At 42.9% G+C, this 17,838-nt stretch overlaps 1 protein-coding gene across 1 annotated transcript in view; it reads right to left on the bottom strand.

Moving 5' to 3' along the window:
* The window catches only part of DZIP1 (DAZ interacting zinc finger protein 1), a 41,829-nt gene extending 24,313 nt beyond the window's left edge, over positions 1-17,516 (bottom strand). The window contains exons 1-8 of the mRNA XM_057401121.1: positions 17,422-17,516; positions 16,302-16,385; positions 15,646-15,880; positions 11,889-12,392; positions 6,221-6,305; positions 4,549-4,673; positions 1,066-1,227; positions 198-335 (exon numbers count right to left, since the gene is read on the bottom strand). Coding sequence (XP_057257104.1) covers positions 198-335; positions 1,066-1,227; positions 4,549-4,673; positions 6,221-6,305; positions 11,889-12,392; positions 15,646-15,880; positions 16,302-16,385; positions 17,422-17,516 — 1,428 coding nt within the window. The remainder of the gene's footprint in view (positions 1-197; positions 336-1,065; positions 1,228-4,548; positions 4,674-6,220; positions 6,306-11,888; positions 12,393-15,645; positions 15,881-16,301; positions 16,386-17,421) is intronic.
* Positions 17,517-17,838: the final 322 nt, after the last annotated feature.

Here is a 17,838-nt window from a genome sequence, read left to right as displayed (position 1 = left end):
AGGATAAGCAAAATAATGTCTCTATCTCTATTATAAAGATTGTACTAAGTAACAGTAAATCTTCAAAAAGAAGATACTGTGGGCCTTAAGAGAGATGAAAATTTTACTTACGTATTTAAAACCCTATTCAGAGATGTACAAAAATAAAAAGAACACAAGTAGTCTGTCAAAAGCAATACATTAAGTTATAGTGCTACCTGTTTTTCAAGAAGCTTGACCACGCTGTGATAATCCTGAGGACTCTGAGGTTCCTCTTCTGTAAAGTCCTGGCTGTCTTTCAGTGTCCCTAAGTTGGATTTTTGTGGCATACTAGACTTTCGTAATTCTACCAGTTGCTAGAAGAAGGTGGGGGAGGGAGGGGGAGGAGAGAATTTAAGAACATGTATACACATTTTGTTATTTAATACACAATTCACTTTAAACATAACTATACAGAGACTGCATCAGATACTTTTCACATTTATGATGAGTTCAGCATTTATCGAGTTTCACATAATTATTAATACATACATCTAACATAAATATGCCTTGCAAGTGCATGCAGGACATAGCAGATACAAAATACAAACTACTCTGGTAATACTGTGCGTATTTTGTTTTCTGAGCCACCTATACTTCTACAGCTCTCTTTCTGGTGAAAACTCTGGAAAGCATTTCTAGAGCATGCATTGAAAACACATGCAGTTATACTGTCAGGACTACAACCCAGAGGTTAGTCGCCTCCATGTCAGTTACGAGAATATTAGTGTAAGCACACCTAACAGACATCAATCGCATCTACCCATCTGTAAACAGACATTCAAAGGTTGAAAAGCAAGAAAAAACAGACATAGTTGCTGAAGGCATAATTCATTCATCTAGAACAGTGCGATTTAAAAAAGAACTGAAATTATATTCCTAAAGCATCAGTATACAAAGAATTATGGCTATTATCAAACCATTATTTTTAGAGTTTTGTAAGAAGACCTCTAAGATGACTACATCATGTTTCAAATATGTGAAGTTCACTGCCATCTATTATAAGGGATTCATGCCTTAAAATGTTGGAAAATGTAAATCACTTACATTTTCTAAAGTTGAATTTCTTGAAGACAACTCTTTAAGCTCTTTCATAAACATCTCTTTCACTTTTTCTATTTCATCAGCCAATTTCTCTTTCTCCTCCTCTTTCCATTTATGAAATGACTGCAGAATTTCTTCTTCTTTTGATTTTTGCTGTTCACATTCCTGAAATTATATGAAAAGCATTATTTGTTATTTTTCCCCACACGCAATACCAATTCAAGCACCCAAACTATGTGTGGGAAGCAGTCACTTTCAGTGGGCAATACTGTCACAACAAAAACCATAAAATCCACCAGTTTCAGAAGAATTTTGGGGTAGCAAACTATACATTTTGCTATATTTTGGAAAGACATTTTGGTAGTTCATTATTTTTCGCTGAATAACACACGAACGACCTTACTTGGTCATATCAAAGATCTGCTTAATTCAGCATCCTGTTTCTCACAGAGGCCATATCCTGTTTCTCACAGAGGCCATAAGCATTTAGGTGGGAAAAGATAATACCAGGGCAAACAAATGCACACATTCTCCTTAAAAGCCTCCAAGCTGCCAACTGTTTCCAGCTCAGAGGACTTCCACAACCAGACAGAGTTTTGTAAACTCGGTAACCTTCAATACATTTCTCTTTGTACACTTTTGCAGTCATCCCTTGCGGCTGTGTCAGCTTTTAGCAACTGCAACATCTTTTGCAATGAGCTCCACAAGTTGAATGAGGAAGCAAATTTTGGTTTGTTTTTTTTTTGGTCTGAATCTGGCTCCTGCCAGGTTCATTTGATGGATGCCAAGTCCTGAACTGGAAAAGAAAGTGAATGATTAATACCTATTCACTCTATGCAACTCATCATTTTGCAGCCATCAGTACCTCGCCCTCCATCTCCACCAAGCTGTTGTCTCTTTTTCAGACTGACAACTCTTAGCATGCTCAGTCACTCTAAATACAGATTGATCAACTTTGTAGACCATCTCCATAACTTTTATTAGTATATCATATCATATTTGAGATGAAGGGACTAGACCCACACATGGAATGTAGGCTGTGGCTCGCACAGACATTTTTCAGACTGATTTGTAACACTTGATTTTCTTTGCTGACTGCTATTAACCACTGGGCTGATGCTTCTATGGAACTATGTATCTATCACAACCTTAAGATCTTCTCCTTCAGTAAAAAAACTCAGCTCAGAGCCCATAACTTTGTAGACAAAGTTAGAACTATTTTTCCCCATATACAGTTAACCCACTTTATCTGTTAAATTATTTTATCATTCCATTACCTAGTCATTCACTTTTCTATAATCCTCAACTTGTTTGAAGTCCTGCATTTCACTGCCCAGAATATACACTTTGTAGGCAATCCCTACATCTTTCCATCACAGATTCACTCTGAATTTGTTCTCTGGCTAACTATAACAAGTAATCATTGTACAGTCATGAAGAATGGGGTCTTCCGCATCCTTTCACCTCAAAGGAGTAGAAGTGACCAAGAATTGGAAGTATGACAGTTTTTATCCAAATTCCCTCCAGTAGTGGTTATCCTAAAAAAAAAAAAAAAAAATCAAAGAGAAAGATCTTCTGCTCTTTCACTCAAAAGACAACAACATAATGATACCTGAATTGACAGTGGGTGTCAGTCATGGCAGACAATCTGCAACCAGCCACACTCCACATTCCTATCTTGCCTGAAATCCCAGAAAAACACAGAAGCTTTGAAAGCTCCTTGTTGTATAACACTGCAGGCTGCAACTTCAGGACATTTCAGGTAGTCCACTTGTAGTCAGGAGTCTCAGCTAAAACAAGTGACTTCAAAATAGAGCCCATAGGCACTAAAAAGTGTACACTGCCCTGTTACGCACATTCCAAGTCCCATTTCATAAGAAAAACGATTTGTTAGGAGCAGGAGAAATACATAATTGCTGTACCTCTCAAAAGTGAAGTACAGAATGAATGAGTAGCATGCCTAGCACATGTTCACAAAGGGCTTACATTCCTAAGTAAAACTCTAGCCATGTTCTTCATCTGGTAATTCAGTACTTTTGAAAATGAAAAAAAAACAAAACAAAACAAAACAGGAAGCTGAATGGCCCTGAGAAAAGGGGAACAAGAAGACTGGAGAAAGAAGAGTCTGAAGCAGTGTTCAGGGAAAGAAACACTGTATGTTTTACAGAAGACCAGATTTTCCTCTGAAAACGAGGAATAAAATAATTAATGGTATCTGTGTTTTCTTTATTTTCTTTAAATTCAAACTGCAAGGTTTCTTTCAAAATAATGGTTGGCTTTATGTTTGAAGGTCCTCATACTCCCCTAGGAAAGCCATTAAGAAGTTCCAAATATTGAGAGAAGGTTCTCACAAGTTAGGTTAACAACCACAAAACACTGCTTTTGAATGTAATACAGGGCAAACTGCAACACAAAGATCAGCATTTAACTCAATCATGGGACATACTTTTTTCTTATGCCAAGAATTTGCTCCTCAAACTGAAGCACAAAGCCTCTCCCCTGCTAAAAAAAAAAAACAAAACCTACCCCTATTTCTACAGCAAATTATGGTTGTATTTACTTAAACAGAAATGCAAACTGTGAGATGACTTGAAATTATCAAAGTTAAAAAAAAAAAGTAATTATACAGGTAACTTAGAGATTCTAGTTTCTCTTTCTGAGGCAGTAAGTATACTTAGAAGATTCAGTATAATACTAAACAAAGCCTTGCGTGTGATTACAAATAGATAATTACTGCTTTAAAATCATTCTGGTTTAGGGTCTCTTCATTCACACAGCAGTAGCTAACACTACTTTCTGCTTTTGCTCTCTGGTCAGCCAAATCCTAAGGGTTTACAGATCAACACGCAAGCTCCAGACTGCTTTTTTTTTCTCAGCCTCTCTTCCTTGAACTGCTTTACATCTCTGTTAGACAGTAAAGTTCTCCACAGCAAAGAATAAATCTTACTCAGTTTGTAAGGTCACATATAAAATCACAGTTAGATCTAAGAAAGACTTACACACTACAGAATATCATAATGCCAAAAATAGCTTTTATTTCCCCACAGCAAGGCAATTTTATTTGTTTCAGTAACAGCCTATACAGCTTATGAACTCGCAAGTGCTCACAGAAGTGCTGCCTCAAGTATTTATTTAAAATATGTCTAAAATGAAAGTGAGAAAGTGGATATAAGAATTATATAGTATTCTATTATTAGATACTATAATATTAGACAGAGCCTTGGGCAACATGGTTTAGGGTGACGCATTTCTGCCCATGGCAGGGGGGTTGGAACTAGATGATCTTAAGGTCCTTTCCAACCCCAAGCATTCTATGATTCTATGAATTACCTGAGGCAAAGGAGGGCTATGTTTTCATGCTCAAGCACATCCCTGCCAGACAGGAAAGTTGTAGATACATTTTGTTCTGTTTCAGTTACAAAATGAATGAACGCAGTCCAAACTACTAATGCTTTTGATACGTTCACATTACTTAGCACATGTTACCTTAGAAAACCTGACCACGTTAGCCTGCTGTTCAGCCTCTAACTGCGATTTGGTGAGCTGCAACTGCTCCTTCAGTTTATCAATCTCATCCTGCAATTTGTCTGTCTTTGCTTTCCTCTTCTGCTCTGCTTAAAGGAAACACAGATTTTTAAAATGTTTGTTGCAGTTTCTGGAGATGTGATACTGCAAATGCATTTCTATAGTGTTTCAGTAGCATCTTCACAAAGTGTGGCTTTCTTAGACCACTTCCCTCCCACTACTATGATTCACCAAAGATATTCTTAAATATATATGTGCTTAACTGCTAACTTATCCTTAAAGACTGAAAATACATGTATCAATGACACATGGAATAGTTTATACAATATTTAAAAGTATTCTATAACCTAATTTCAAAGTAATCTAAGCAATACAGGCTCGAAAATGACACGTGAAGGACAAAGTGAACCTCATTAATTCAATTCTGTTAAGTTTAATTTATTATTCTAAATAACTTTTGTAAGGAATCCATTTGGAATACAACTCATTATTTATCTGGAATGAGCCAGGAAGAATGTCACTGTAAAAAAAACATGTTAAATATGGAAAAACTACAGCAATCTTTAATCTTGAAACATTTTACTAATTTACCAAGGATTTACTAGCCCATCATCTAGGAATCTGAGCACAATGCAGAATATTATTTAAGAAATAACTGTATGGAGTATTTCCCTCCCATTTCAGCCATTTCAGACTAATTCCTTGTATAATAATTAATTCTACTCTTTCTGCAGCACCTTCCACTACCATTTTTATCAAGCATAAAGCACACAAGCTTTCTTCTACCAATATATTAACGCTTACTCAGATGCTTACCCAGACCCTCTCACTCTTCCTGCTGTTTTATTTGCCTGACAAGCTACAGTTCAGATCCCACTACATTCTTCCTTCTACTTTCTCCTCCCAAACGCTCTTTTTTCCTAACTCATTTCTAATCACTGCCATTTGTCAATACCTATTAGTCCTTAGCAATAAATCATAAGCATGCAGCCTAACGGGAAGGAGAGAATTTAGGGATGAATCAAACAAATTTTGAGAGCATTGCTTTTTAACCTAAGTATTTTTCATTTCAGAGAGGCAAAAGTATGTAAATTAGTGGTATAGCAACAGAGTTTACCATAAATACCTGAAGTTAAGATTATTCTTGATAGTTTCTCTTTCTCACTATATTTTAGTCAGTTTAGTTCATGAGAGTCTGATCCTATTCAAACTGATTTCAGGTGAGCTGGATTATTATTTGACTGATAATTCATATACATACATATATTCACAAAATGTATTGTCCTTAGTGCAATTTATTCATTTTACACACACCTTCATAACACACATGCCTACACACAAAAAGTGTGCCCTGAAGTCTGCTACTGACTAAAGTATTCAGTGGAAATATTGGTTTGAAAAGGTACTGTAAATATGGCATAAATTTTTTGTTCATTATTTTCTATAGACTGAAACATGTCACCCAATACATTTTATCGTCAGTGTTGCTTGCATTCACACAAATTGGTATCTGCCACCTAAAAATGGAACCAAAAATCATTCTTCCCAGTTACACAAAACCATGAACTGCACATCCTTACTATATCACATACACCATTTACCTTAAATTTTTTGATAATACTAAAGTACATACCAATCTGAGATTCTTCTGGATGACGTCTTTGCATGTGACTTTGTAAAAAGGAATAGCTCATAAAAGCCTTTTGACAAAGGTGACACTACAAAAAGTAAAAAAAAAAAAAAGAAAAAAAGATGAAACCATGTTAGTAATTGTTAGTAACATCTGTTTGGCAAACCAAGCTCAAATTCAAATATACACCACAGATAAGACACGAGTATGTAAGGAAAAAGTAAGACAACACTATTCAGCAAAATAAACATTGACTCCAGCCAACTAACAGCTCAGGTATTCTTAAGATTCTTGTATTACAGCAAAGGAGAGCACCACACAGCTGGAAAAAAAACCACAGAAGATGGGTTTGACTATACGTGAGTTTTCAGAAGTTCAGACACTCCAAGATAAGGTAACAGTACATCGGTTTGCAAAAAAAGTACATATATTAGTATGCTAACTAGCACAGTTCTGAAGCATAAAGCTGTTTTCAATTACTGTTCCTAAAATTTACTGTTTTTTAATTTCAAGTCAGATTTTAAGTCAAATTTGGATCCTACTTTTTTGTTCACCTTCAAAGTCCATCTCTCTAATGTTCAGAATATTAAAAACAGATGGGCAGTACAAGGACAGAAGCTACATCTACAGATTTTCCATTGCAACATACTGGTAAGCCTAAGAATCAGAGCCCCAAATCGCTTTAGGGAGGGTTGCTTCTTACTTCTTTCTCATACCCTTCTTTTCAAATAAATACATTTTAATAAACCACAAATGCTCAGCTGAGGCCTTTTTTCTTTATCAGTGTAATATGACTGTGACTGACTTAACATTCAAGATCTTGCCACCATACTCAAATTCCCAGATTTCATCTAATATTTACACTACTTCCACTGATGGTCAAGTATCCTATTAAATACCTCTTTCAGCAAACTCTAAGGACATAAATTATTCAGACAAATTTTGTTGAACAAATGCAGAAAAAAGTGCTAACATAAAACCATAGTAAAAAGGGAGAGTATGGCAGCAAAGCATTACTGCCAACCAAGAGGGATCTTACAGTGGAACAGATTGTACATGATTTATGGAATGAAATTGGCTGTGAAATAATGTTATCCATTCAAGCACAAACTTCATGTCACTTGACCTGCTGGCAGTGAAAGCAAGCTCTTACTTCAGGAGACAGGTTTAACACAGGGAATATTCAGATTTTGAATTATGTGACATTATTCTTGCAACTACTTTTCACAGAGTTAGACACAATGTGCACTTCATGCCTACGCTGTGTGTGAGAATGTAAGATTTCTGAACAAAGTATCAAAAAAGTGAAAAACTTATTTAAAATTAAATGTGTACTACTCAGATGAAGGTACGGCCAACAAGTCTTAAATTTAGGACTTACAGGTACCAAGTACCATTTTACAGTAGTATTTCAATTGTGTGGAAGACAACTTCCTTCTGCAAGTAATAGAGGAGCCAACAAGGAGAGGTGCCATGCTTGACCTCATGCTTACCAACAGGGAAGGGCTGGTTGGAAATGTGATGTTGCCCTGGTTGTAGTGATCACGAGATGGTCGAGTTCAAGATCCTCAGGACAGTGAGAAGAGCGTGAAGCAAGCTCACTGCCCTGGATGTCAAGTGAGCAGTCTTTGGCCTCTTCAAGAACCTGCTCAGTAGGTTCCATGGGTTATAGCCCTAGAGGGCAGGGGGCCCAAGACTGTTAGTTGATATAAGGATCACCTACTGCAAGCTCAAGACTGTTGCGTCCCAACTAGAAGGAAGTGGAGCAAGAGAGCCAGGAGACCTTTTTGGATGGATAAGGAGCTTCCGAGGAAACTTAGAAGCGAAAAACAGAGTCTTATAAAAGGTGGAAGCAAGGACAGGCAGCCTGGGAAGAATACAGGGATATTGTCCAGGAAGCTAGGGAGACCAAGGCTAGGAAAGCTAAGACCCAGTTAGAACTAAACTTGGCTAGGGATGTTAAGGATAACAGGAAGGGATTCTATAGGCATGTAGCGAATAAAAGACAGACTACGAACAAAGTGGGCCCTCTCCGGAAACTATCGGGAGAACTGGCTATCCTGGATTTGGAGAAGGCTGAGGTTCTTAATGACTTCTTTGCCTCGGTCTTTACTGGCAAATGACCACACCACCCGAGTCTTGGAAGGTAGACACAGGGACTGTGAGAATGAAGACCTTAGGCCCACTGTAGGAGAGGATCTGGTTCGAGACCATCTCAAGAACCTGAACGTCCATGGGACCTGACAAATTCATCTGCGAGTCCTGAAGGAGCTGGCAAATGAAGTTGCTAAGACACTGTCCATTATATTTGAAAAATATAGCAGTCAGGAGAAGTTCCCAAAGACTGGAAAAAGGGAAATATAACCCCCATTTTCAAGAAGGGGAAAATGGATGACCCAGGGAATTACAGACCAGTCAGGCTCACCTCTGTGCCTGGCAAAATCTTGGAGCAGATTCTCCTGGAAGGCATGGTAAGGCACATGAAAAACAACAAGGTGCTTGGTGAAAGCCAGCATGGATTCACTAAAGGGAAATCCTGCCCAACCAACTTGGTGGCTTTCTATGATGGGGTTACAGAACTGATGGAAAGGGGTAGAGCAGCTGAGGTCATCTATCTGGACTTGTGTAAAGTGTTCGACACTGTCCCACACAACATCCTTGTCTCTAAATTGGGGAGACATCAGTTTGATAGGTGGACCACTCAGTGGATAAAGAACAACTGGATGGCCACACACAAACAGTTGTGGTCAATGTCGCAATGTCCAGCTGGAGACCAGTAACGAGTGGTGTCCCTCAGGGATCGGTGTTGAGACCAGTCTTGTTCAATTTTTTTTGTCGGTGACATGGACAGTGGGATTGAGTGCGCCCTCAGCAAGTTTGCCAATGACACCAAGCTGTGTGGTTCGGTTGATACGCTGGAGGGAAGGAATGCCATCCAGAGGGACCTTGACACGCTTGTGAGGTGGGCTGATGCCAACCTCATGAAGTTTAACCATGACAAGTGCAAGGTCCTACACCTGGGTCGGAGCAATCCCAGGCACAGCTACAGGTTGGGCAGAGAAGAGATTCAGAGCAGCCCTGTGGAGAAGGACTTGGGGGTGTTGGTTGATGAGAAAATGAACATGAGCCAGCTTCAGTGTGTGCACTTGCAGCCCAGAAAGCCAACTGTATCCTGGGCTGCATCAAAAGGAGCGTGACCAGCAGGTGGAAGGAGGTGATCCTGCCCTTCTACTCTGCTCTCATGAGACCTCACTTGGAGTATTGCGTGCAGTTCTGGTGTCCTCAACATAAAAAGGACATGGAACTGTTGGAACAAGTCCAGAGAAGGGCCACGAGGATGATCAGGGGACTGGAGCACCTCCCGTATGAAGACAGACTGAGAAAGTTGGGGCTGTTCAGCCTGGAGAGGAAAAGGCTGTGTGGAGACCTCATAGCAGCCTTCCAGTATCTGAAGGGGCCCTATAAGGATGCTGGGGAGGGACTCTTCATTAGGGACTGTAGTGAAAGAACAAGGGGTAACGGGTTAAAACTTAAACAGGGGAAGTTTAGATTGGATATAAGGAGGAAGTTCTTTACTGTAAGGGTGGTGAGGCACTGGAATGGGTTGCCCACGGAAGTTGTGAAGTGGTTGTATTCAAGGCCAGGTTGCAGAGAGCCTTGGGTGACATCATTTAGTTTAAGGTTTCCCGCCCACGGCAGGGGGGTTGGAACTAGATGATCTTAACGTCCTTTCCAACCTTAACTATTGTATGATTCTATGATTCATGGTTAAACTTACACTGGTGGTGGATTAAAGTAATTAAATCTGAATTCCAAAGCATGGTTACATTAAACATAAAATGTACCTCCACTAAAACAGGCGAGTAACTATTTACAGACTCCTTTGCAAAACAGACAAGACTTTAAGGTGATGGAATCTGAAGTACCCCCTCAGGAACACCAGTAACCCCTATTATCTGGCACTGCAGACCACCCAAGATCATGGCATGGGTAAGTAACATACAATTATTGTTTATCACACAACTATTGTTTACTGAGGACACTGCTACTCTGCACTTACAAACCCTAGGAAGAGTTGCATTTACCTTTGGCACACACACTCAGAACCCTGGAAACCCTGTAGGAACTGCAACAACTGTTCAGTATCACTCCCTGGACTTAATTTTTCCCACAGGAACCTAAATAACTTCTGGAGACAAGAATTTTCTATCAGAGAAAAGAAAAAAATGGGGACATCAGATGTTTACTTTATATGAAATGAAATTAAAAAAAGGAAATTGCTTTTCCATGTCTGCTTTATTGTAATGCCACTGAACAGAAGCTTACTGATGAGCCAAGTTCACTACCATGTTCTTCAGCTTCCACTGGGACAGCTGCACTCTACAAATATTTCAGGAAAACTTGGAAATACTTAGCTGGAAATCACAGTACCAGAATTATTTCAGTCCACACATAAAACGATGAATGTGATCAGTTTTCTTGTGCAGTGCAGTGCACACAAACTGCTCTGTTTGGCTTTTTAAAATTACACCAGCTTGTTCTTAAGACTAACACTTACATGCATTTAGACAAGGCTTCTTCCATGAAGTCTACCATAAGTATAGCTCTAGTGTTGGGGCAGAAGGTACTTCTTCCCTCACAGAAACTCCTGAGCCAACTTAGCTGATGTCTTGAAATATTAAACTTTACTAGCCTGCTGAAATTGATATCATACTGTGGGATAGGATTGGATGTACTATAAGAAAACTTGTGTTGGTTCTGTATTGCAACTATTCCATTGATTAAGGAGAATTTCAACAATCAGGACTATTAGTACCCAAAGAATTAATAAAACAAAAACAACAACAAAAAAAAAACTAGAACTTTAAACTCATAGACACAAAGAGCTAGCCCAAAATCACATCAAGTCTGTCCAGTGTACTCTCCAGACTTCAGACTACATTTCAAGCTGCAATCTGCTTCCTGCAACCTGTTGAAAAATGCTGAAGCTGAAAAATATTTAAACCAAACTATGACACCCAGAACACAAAAACCCCTCCCCAAAAAAAGAGTGCCGTAACACAGGGAGACAGAACAGCTATCTACTAAGACTCTTAAGAAGACCCTTAAGGAACAGATTGTTGTGGAGTTAGGGATTAGCTACCTCACTGGGGCTCTTTACCATAATGCCTGAGTCACTTCTGAGTCACGTACACAAGCAGAAACTTTGTGCCTGAAGAATGTTATTGAAGGAAAGTGGTAACTTGCAGACATGCAAGTCACTGCCTAGCACCAGTTCTGATGTACTTGCCCTGTGTGTTTTCTGACCGTGTAGTTGATACAAAAGGAAAGACAGCAACAGAAAGTAGCAACACATTAATCACAGGTTTTGTATGTGTGTGTATCTGACACTTCACACACATCAAAAGCAAATCCAAGAATAAAGAGCACTTGTTAGTAAAAAGAGGGCTTGTTAAAGATGATGCACCACTCTCCCGAATGTCTGTGATACCAACTGAAAAGATGGGAAGCAAAGCACCTGCAAGCAATATACTCCCTTTTTGTAGTCACCAGTCCCTGCAGCTCCAGCCTTTCACCCAGCAAGTGAACGTACTCAGGCAGAGCAGAGCTGTTCTGCTGCCTATCCCTGGCAAGCTGTGGGTTACTGGGCTATCAGGACCTCTCCTCTCACCTGGTGGTAGCTGGCTCGGGCTTCCAGCATCATCTGCTGAGTGCTGATCATCTTCTTCCTCCGCCGGCACTCCTCTTTTAGCGCCTTGATCTCCTGTGAGCACTGGGTCATTTCCTTGCCTAGCTGGTCACGCTGGGCCAGGGCGGCTCGCAAGGCCTCCTCCAGGCTGCCGAGCTGGGCGCTAAGGTACTCTTGGGAGTGCAGCAGGTACTCGGTGCAGAGCTGGGCCAGGCGCAGCAGCTTCAGCAGCAGCGGGTCGGCGGGGCCCTGGCAGTGCGGACAGCGCTCCCGCTCGGCGTTGCAAAAGGTGACGTGCTCCAGGTGCTCCTGCAGGGCCGCCACGTCCCCCTCCCGCGACACCCGGCACACGTCCACGGCGCTCAGCCGCCGCCAGTCCGGGCCCTCATGGCGGTCGCGGAACTGAAAGGCGGGAAACGGCACCGACCCTGTGCCGGCCCCGGCTCCCCCCGCCCCCGGCGGATAGTAGGCGCGCTCGGTGAAGGGCTGCGAGAAAGAGACACGGCTCAGCATGGGCCGGCACCCACCCCATCCCACCTCCCGCCCTCCCTCTAAAGCGCTCACCATGGCCAGGATCTCCGCTCAGCGCCGGCGTCCTCCGCGTTACTATAGCAGCCTCGGCCTGCGCGGGGTAGAGGCGGGAGTGAGGCACGTCCCCGCCGCCTCCCGCCCGCCCCGCCGTCCCCCGACACATGGCACACACTCCTCCCCCCCGTTCCCCCGCCCTCCGAGCGGGTCCTCGGATCAGTGACCGACATAAATCCCGTCCCCTTCCTCATCCCAGCATCGTCTTTCCCCAGTATCTCCACGTTCTCCTAGCAGTGATCCGCTAACCAGCCCTCTCCCGCGGACCCCAGTGCATCCTTTACTGTCTTCACGCAGGACTCACAACAACAAACATATCCCCTGCTACACTATTACATATACGGCCCCCTATCACAGCTACACAGCATATGCTTTCTCTCTCCAAGTTCCCTTCACTTCGATGAAGCCTACACATGGCACCCAAGGACACACTTCACTGCATGGATGCTCCCCACTCACCACCCTGTCCCTCCTTCATGCTACTCCTGACTCACAAACCTTTCTCACTCTACCACACTACACTCTACTGTTGTGCTGTCCCAGGCCCTTCTTCAGCCTCACCTACTCATCTCCCAGATGTGGTGACACCTGTCATGTCCCCACCATCAGCTTATGATACATATGTCATTTCTCTGCACATCTGCTTCATGTTGCTGTACCTCCTGTGCCTCCGTACACAACTCCACATCCTCCCTATGCCTCTGCCAGGTGTTTTCACACACCCTCCCCACCCTAACACGGCCATACAGCCTTTGCATACTGTTTCCATGTGCTCTCCTCCCTCATCACACCAACACACCTCCACTGGGTATCACCACGCATCACACTACCACCTGCAACCATGCAACCCTACAGCCTCACTATGTCTGCCTGTCACTCTGCCTCAGCTCTACTGATCACAGAATCATAGAATAGTTAGGGTTGGAAAGGACCTCAAAAACTTCACCACCGAACACCTAGTCGCTTGTGTACATCAGAATTACAAACTCTTAGTTTTATGTAGGTTTTTATGTTGTTGTGCTGAAAAGCCTGTTTGCTTTTCCCACATACATGGATATATTAAAATACACCTGGCCTCATTTAATTTCCCCATATTAGCAGACACAGGTAGAATGCAATGCACTATTTCAGTTGGAAGGGACCTACAACAATCATCTAGTCCAACTGCCTGACCAAAGTTGGTCAGGGTGTCTGTAAGCTGACCAAAAGTTAAAGCATGTTGTTGAGAGCATTGTCCAAATGCCTATTAAATACTGACAGGTGTGGGGGTTGGAATGTATCAAGGCTTTCAGAGACCATGGGGAGGAGAAACTACAGCTGGCAATTAAGAGTGACCATGAGAAGGAGGAACTACAGAAGGCAATTAAGAGTGACCTGTCCCTGACTGGTACTTGGAAGATGTTGGAACTGGCAAGGAACAAGGACATCAGAACTGGAAAGAGGATGTCGGTAAGAAAATCAGATAGACCTTTCACCTCATGTAACTGCAAGGCAAACACAGATGTGCTTTGCTAATTGCTTGGAAGCATATAAATATCGTGTCATCTTTTCAATAAATGATCCAGCTTGCACTCTACCTCTGGGTCCATGCCTCCATCCTCACAGACAGGCTTGGGGCATCAGCCACCTCTCTAGGAAGGCTGTTACTGTGTTTTACCATTCTCTTGGTAAAGAAATGCTTCCTAATGTCCAGTCTAAACCTCCGCTGGTGCAGCTCTGAACCATTCCTGCAAGTCCTATCTCTTATGACTTTTTCTTAAATTAGAAAGATAGTGTGTGGTGTTTGTAACACTGCAGTCTTCTATAAGGATGCCACCTCATTTTTTACAAACAGGGCCTCAGCAATTGCTATCTTCAAAGAAATCTATTTAACATTTTTTATATATCTCAAATACAGATCTGCCTGGGTTTACCACTGAACTTCACACTGCTCTGACTCCTGAAGTAGGTAAGAAAGTATGTCCTCTAGATACTGCAGATGCACTTCCATTTAGAGTGTCTAAATATACTTTCATCCGTAAGCAGCTAGATTTGTAAATGCTCAAATACTACTGTTGAAAGTGTTCATGCCTTGAATTCCTTAAAAAACCTCGAAAACTGCTATTTGGATATTATTCCTAGTGAAAGGGACTCCTAAGTTGTATGTTTTGCAGCAGATCCTCCTGGAAAGTTGTACAAGGCCAGGTTGGACAAAGCCTTGGGTGGCATGGCTTAGTGTGAGATGTCCCTGCCCATGGCAGGGGGGGTTGGAACTAGATGATCCTAAGGTCCTTTTCTACCCTAACTATTCTATGATACTACGATTCTACGTAACGAAACCTATCTCCCAAAGACCGTAGCCTACCACATGCTCTATCTATTCGACATATGAGAAATTTCTTCACATAGAAAGCATATGAATTTTGTAAACTAACAATCCGTGTGTCAAGCAGGAGAAGCCTTAAAAAGCACACAGGCAATATGGTTGTCTAACTCACCGATGTGCAGGTTCAATAAAAAACCCCATAGTACTTAAAGCCAGCAAAGTTAAACCAAACCTGTGGATACACTTATGCTCCTTGAACAACACATTTAGTCGGGAATATCCATACAGAGTTTCTTGCTGCTCCAACTAAACCTGCTTTAACAGAGCACAACCTCACAGCGGTGCATCGCAAAGCTGACGCGAGGCACAAGCCGCCCAGGCATCTCAGTGGAGACAGTCCGTAGGGGCTGCGACAGCACTTTCGGATCTGTTTTTCCCTTTCTGTCAGGTTTACTTCATCCTTGGAGCTGAGCCCATGCAGAAGTTAGGCCCATCAACCACCCGCAGGGCCCCTCTGTTAGGAGCAGCACCACTGTAATGGACGCGTGGTGGGCAGCGGCGGAGGCCTGGTCCCCCGAACACCCCTTCCCACCGGGAAAAACGGTCTTGCACCGTGGTCGTGCCCGCAAGGCAGACCTAGGCCCGGCAGCGGGGCGTTCGGCGGAGTGCAGCCGAGCAGGGCCGGGCCTGCGGGAGGCCCTAAGCCGAGCTCCCTCTTAGAGCCAAAGCCTCCGGCTTCGCTTCGGAGAGCGGCCTCCCGCCCCGCTCCCTCCCGCCTCCCCCAGGGGAGAGGCCCCGCCGCCCGCGCTTCCCTCCGCTCACACCCCGGGGGACAGCCCCTCAGCTCACCTCAGGCTGCCGTGGAGGCGTGGTGGGGCCACGGCCGATCCCCGCTCCGAACTCGGGCCGGTAACGGAGCGTACCACGGAAAGAGCCAGCTCCGGCCTCGCCTCCCCTGTCCCGTCCCGTCCCAACCCGTGCCCTGGCACCTCCCACCGCCCCGGGGCCGCGGAGGGTGGGTGAGTCGGCTCGGCGGCGGATGGGAGCGGCGAAGGGGACCGAGCGGCTGCTCCAGCGTGTTTTCCTGAAGTGGGGAAGAGGGCACCGTGGTCAGGGGAGGGTACGGCGGGAGTAGGCTTTTTCCGGAGGGAAATACAGTATCAGCGATCAAAATACCTATCGTACCATGCAGGTAGAATCACCCGAACGGCTGCAGGTTCCATCAGATCCTCCTAATTTTTTATTTATTTAGTTCTTCCCTGTAAGATTTTGAAATGTGTTTTCCCAGAATAAACACCATGCAGCCTGTGTGGCAAGGAAGAAAACTCCCAACAGTCTGTATTTAATGTAAAATATGCTGGAAAATTGAGCAGAGGAGATGGCCATTGCACACCTACACCACCTCATCTGCACTGAGGAGTTCCATTTGGCCAGCGGGACACCGTTTTCTTCCAATAAGCATAAGGAAAACTTTTGGCTCTCAACATGTGTGCTCAGACACATACCAAGACACCGGCTTTCCTTCATGAACCATGAAATTCTGTTGCGACGGTGTTGACATGGGCACATATGCTGCTTGAGTACACCAGCTTTAAGAAAATAAGTAACCATTTGGATGCTTCAGGTTTTAATGCCCTAAGGGTACCTCAGATTGGGTATTCAATCTAGAAGATCAAGCTAGAGTTATTCTGAAGGAAAACCTGAACATGTGTAAAATGTGGATGTCAGGTCCTCAGTACTGACTTGCTTCTGCTGATCTGCTCCTGTTGGGCTACTAAAGCAGGCATTGCCAGAAAAAGATGGGGATATCAAGGCTTTAGTGTGGTAAACCTTAATTAACACTAATAATGAAGAAAAGACTTTGAAAACTAGCAATGTGACAGCCACAGCCTCTATGGGTCAGGCCTAGAGGCAAATATGCAGTAGGAGTTGATGAGCACATTATGTGAATGGTTAGAGTATTCACTTGGAAAGCAAAATGTACCTAAGAGGCTTTATATCCCATGCCCTTAAAGTGTCCTAATGGCAACACCCTAGTCTGTCCAGTGAACCTTCTAAAGATCTCTTGCTGAAGCTGTTTTTTACATCAAAGTAAATGCTAACTAGGTAAGAAAATGTTAGAGATTCTCATCAGTGGATGAGGGAACGTGTGTACAAAGTGTGCAGAAACACTTGGATCTTGGTCACTTATTCTAGTATCTGTTTAATATAAAATACATAAGCAGCCCTTGGAACAAGAACTAGAACCGAGTTTTCCATTCTGTAAGGGGAGGACCATCACCCTGTCTGCTAGACAATCTCATTCTTTCCCTCTTGCTTCCTTGCAGAGCTTGATTAATCTTTAATTACTTGCTGTAAGTGGTACAGCCTCACTTGGCAATAGCAGGTATTCTTTAACCCACATTACTGCCTGGTTCCTCCCTCCTCATATCTCATAGGCTGGTGACAAAAGTACTCTCCTAAAACAGACATGGATTTACTAGGAGAAGACAAGAGCATTTTAGCTTTTCCCCATCAGTATGACTTGATGCAGGAGGTTTAGGACAGCCAGCAGGCTGGCTAGAGCAGACAAGTGATTACTTTTGGTACACAAATGAACATGGTGTGCAATCACCATATATCTACCTCAGATAAGGTTTCAGCTGACACCCGGCCACACGGACACCATGTACCCCCTGAACTGCTGCCTTGGGAGACAGTAAACTTTCTCCACTGGCCATCTTCCGAAGTTCAGTAATCATCACATTTAACATGTACTGTGGGAACATGTGGGATATGCTCCTGTGAACTCACCCTAGGTGAATTAGCTTAAGGTATGCCCAGCTTGTGTCCAGCATGAAGCACTGAAAATAACTCAGAGCAGCTCATTCTTTGAAGACACAGTGCTGTGGGTGTTTTCAGACAGGGTGTATTTTTTTTCTTTAGTTGCCTAGGAGACAGTGAAATACTTCCTTCTGCAGTTAGCTACCAACCTTTTTTTTTACAGTAATAGGATACAGCTCAATGGGAATTTGAAGAACCTAAATTTGCACTGAGGCACTA

The sequence above is a fragment of the Pezoporus wallicus genome, unplaced genomic scaffold (assembly GCF_028554395.1).
Source record: "Pezoporus wallicus isolate ANWC-B61680 ecotype Strahan unplaced genomic scaffold, APGP_CSIRO_Pwel_v1 contig_6944, whole genome shotgun sequence".
NCBI classification, from domain to species: domain Eukaryota; kingdom Metazoa; phylum Chordata; class Aves; order Psittaciformes; family Psittacidae; genus Pezoporus; species Pezoporus wallicus.
Note: the sequence above shows the minus strand (reverse complement) of the source record. Positions and strands in the feature narration are given on the sequence as shown.